The 3639-nt window shown below is 28.7% G+C and overlaps 1 protein-coding gene across 1 annotated transcript; it reads right to left on the reverse strand.

Annotated features, from left to right (window-relative positions):
- Positions 1-1164: 1164 nt before the first annotated feature.
- Phum_PHUM279880 (uncharacterized protein) lies at positions 1165-1520 on the reverse strand (the record flags this gene model as incomplete). The annotated part of the gene is made up of 2 exons (XM_002426774.1): positions 1165-1326; positions 1494-1520. 2 exons carry the CDS (start codon positions 1518-1520, stop codon positions 1165-1167), a joined length of 189 nt encoding a protein of 62 aa, XP_002426819.1.
- Positions 1521-3639: the final 2119 nt, after the last annotated feature.

Consider the following 3639-nt stretch of genomic DNA (forward strand, 5'->3'; position numbering starts at 1 on the left):
AAATACGTAAATTATTTAATAAGGAAAGTGGTTTGATTGAACGTGTAATTAGTCGAACGGTTTTTCAAATATCACTTTTCTAAATGAATGAATTTTCAATTCACACAATTAACATATGATGAATTTTCCGTTTCGTATTTTGACTTTTCCCCCCCTCCCCATTAATGAAATTTAATTTAACCTTTTTTTACGTGAGTTTCGATAATTTTTTTTTTTTTTTTTTGGTTGTTAAATTAAAAAGAGGTAGGAAAAAAAGATAATATGGCGGCGGATCGATTCGGTTTAAGCTGGGGGGCAAAAAAAAAAAATGAACCCGATTTTTGCGTGAGTAATGGAAACCTGAGGAAATCAGGGAAATTTTTGATAATAAAATTTTTTTTTATCTTTCATATCATTTTCAACAACCGGTAGCAACTCTTATTTAGATGCTTGTTGCCCCTCAATATTTTGACATGTCTGCTTACACGATTTTCGATACATTTATCCTGCAAAAGTCCTTTTTCCTAGGAAAAATTTCCGGAAATGAATCGTTTTAACGGTTTTTTGTGTTTGCTAACCAGTTTTTTACTATCAGTACGGTTCGAAACCTCAACTTCCGGTTTTTCGCTGAACATCTGATCGGGTTTAAGTTCTCCTCGCTTCTCATCATGCCCTCGACAGCCTCTACTAAAATAATACTTTTCCTATTTTTTGTCCGAAAATAATCAGTCAAATCACGAAGGAAAAAGGTATGCTACCATATTTTTTTTTTTCCCCCACGTAAACTTTACGTTATCTTCCCGATTATTTCATTCCAAGGTTCGCATCACGTTTTACTTCAGTTCTACAATCTTTAGAAAACATGTTTGTACGTGTTTGTACGTGTACACAAAATCTCAAAACGTAATAAATCATTTCGAAAAATTAATAAGTGTGCACCCCTTTTTTTTGGTCCACCCGTTTAGTTTTATTATTATTATTATTATTATTTCCACTATCTTCGCTTTTAATAAATATCAAGTTGCGAATTCATAACAAACGTTAACCCGATTTCTTAGAATGTTTAATTATTCGATAATTCTAATGCCACTACTAACATGTTTTAAACAACGTAAAATGGTCTTTTCATTTTTACAAAATGGCTTCCGGTAGTTTTTTATGACGGCCGGAATTGTATTTTCCACGTCAACGTGACACCGCCTCGTGTTGTTTCGTTCCGTCGGTGTCGGATATTTCATCACAATCATTTTTCGGATGCATCGGTATGATTTCCGGTTTGTCAGCCATGACAGTTTCATCGTCTATGAATTTGATTTTATCGAAACCGAATTTTATCGGCTGATTCTTCTTTTACATTCACGACAATTTTTCCAAGAAAAATATTTATAAACAAATTAAAAATTTTTTTTTTTTTATATAGACATCATGAAGATAAAAAAAAAAAAACTCCATGATGATAATAATAATGATAAAAAACATAAGAAGAGTAAATAATTTTTGAAATCGGATAAAACCGTTGTTAATTGTAACGGAATTCCCATTATTTACCTGACGTGGCGAGAGAATTCATTACGCCACGAACGTTATATATATATAAATCTGTTGAGTCATTAATTTTGAGTTTTTGGTATTTTCATAGGGAGTAAAACATATCAAAGGTGTCACGCACTCAAGACCGGTTGTCAACCCATAGAGTGATCTATGGTCTAATTGTTAAAATTTCTCCTCCTGGTTTTTACATAGACCACAAATACTCCTAATTATTTTAACGTGATAATTTTTTTTTCTTTTAGAGGGAGGAGCGGGAAGGGGGTAGGAAATTCGGAAACGGGAAAGGTTAGGGAAAATGAAGGGTGGGGAGGGGGTGGGAGGCGGTGAGTTTTATTTTAATCAAAAAAAAAAAAAAAAATTAATTCAATTGTTTGATTGCGTTTAAAGGTTTTTTTTTTCTTTTTTTGAAAAGAAAAATATAAAAAGGAAAAAAAATGAAACCGTGAAAGCTTTTTATTTGTCTTTTTAAGTGGTTTAAAAAAAAAAAAGTGCTAACTAAACTTAAATATCGAAGAAGAAGAAAAAGAAGAAAAAATATATATATATATAATATAAAAAAAATTCAATAGTATAAATTCAAAAGTAAATTTTCAACAATTTTTAAATACTTTTAAATAATTTTTTTTTTTTTTTACGTAATTTTTCTTTTCTTGTTTTTTTTATAAAAAAAAAAAAAAAGAAAAATTATGGATGCATAATAAATTTTCATTTTCTCTCTCTCTTTCTTCGGTTGGTTTTATAAACAAAATAAAATTATTGCAACCTAAAAAAAAAAAAAAAAAAAAACCTTTTTGGGGGAGAGAATTAAAAAAGGAAAAAAAAAATTTTTTTTTACACAAAATTTAGTTTTCTCATAATAACTTATAATAAAAAAAAGAGGGAAAGAAAAAAGAAAAAATGTCTTTTTTGACTTTATTTATATATATATATACGTAAGTTTATATTATTTTAGATGCCATTTAATATTTGCCAACATATGAAAACAAAAAAATGAAATGAAAAAAAAAAAAAAAAAATTTTTAAAAGTGAATTTTTACGTGACCGCTGAAACCGCTCTCTTACGTGTCTCGTGGGAAATATACAACCAAACGAGTCCACTTGTTATTTAACGCATCATTTCTACCAACACAACAAAAAAAAAAAAAAATTTTTTTTTTTGTTGTTTCGAAAGAGTGTCTCATTTCATTCATCCATATAAAGTCAATATAACTTTTTCTTTTCTAACAACAACAAACAACACGCGCGTTTGTATATATATTTATTTTAAAAAAAAGTTTCAAATAATAAAAATGAAATGTCGGATGAGTTAAAGATGAGAATTTGAAATTTTTTTTTTTTTGAATGGTTTCTTCCTGCCACGTTGCACGTGAACCGAAAATTCAAAAGAGTTTTTCTTTTTTCTTTTCGTTTTTATTTTGTTCTTTTTTTTTGTTAAGTCACAAAAGGAAAAAGGAAAAAAATTAGATTTAAATTGAACTGACAACGAATAGTTTTGACAAATTTGAATAAAAGAGTTAAAAAAGAAACTTTGGGAATTCCACCTTCCATAACTTTACCACCACCTTTTCCACATACACATACACACTCTCTCTATCTCTCTCTCACTCTCATTCACCATCAAGAAGAAGAAGAAGGAAAGAAGAAAAAAAAAGTTTTCGACTTTTGTTACGAAACTCTAATGAAAAAACACTCTGACAATGTATTACTAAATTTGTTTGCATCTGAGTGTGTGTTTATATTTATAAAAGAAATTTTTTTTATAAGTAAATGTAAATTCTTATATCACGTTCAACTACGACAACAACGACTACTGCCACGACTTTTCCTTAAAAACAACAAAATCTTTTAAATAATTGTATAAAACTAAAAACTCGATTTTTTTTTAATATTAAGAATGATTTTAATAATCTCGTTTAATTATTATTATTATTATTATTATTATTATTATTATTATTATCCACCATTAAACACGACAAGGCTACTTGTCGGAGTTTTTTAAGTATTTATCCGAGGTTTCTACCCGATTCCTTAGGGACAAATACTCGAATTTCGTGGTGCCACTTATTATAAGATAGCACCACATCAATTCTTGAGGTCTTCCTGAGTCCG

Source organism: Pediculus humanus, genomic scaffold (assembly GCF_000006295.1).
Source record: "Pediculus humanus corporis 1103172107662 genomic scaffold, whole genome shotgun sequence".
Classification (NCBI taxonomy): Eukaryota; Metazoa; Arthropoda; class Insecta; order Psocodea; family Pediculidae; genus Pediculus; species Pediculus humanus.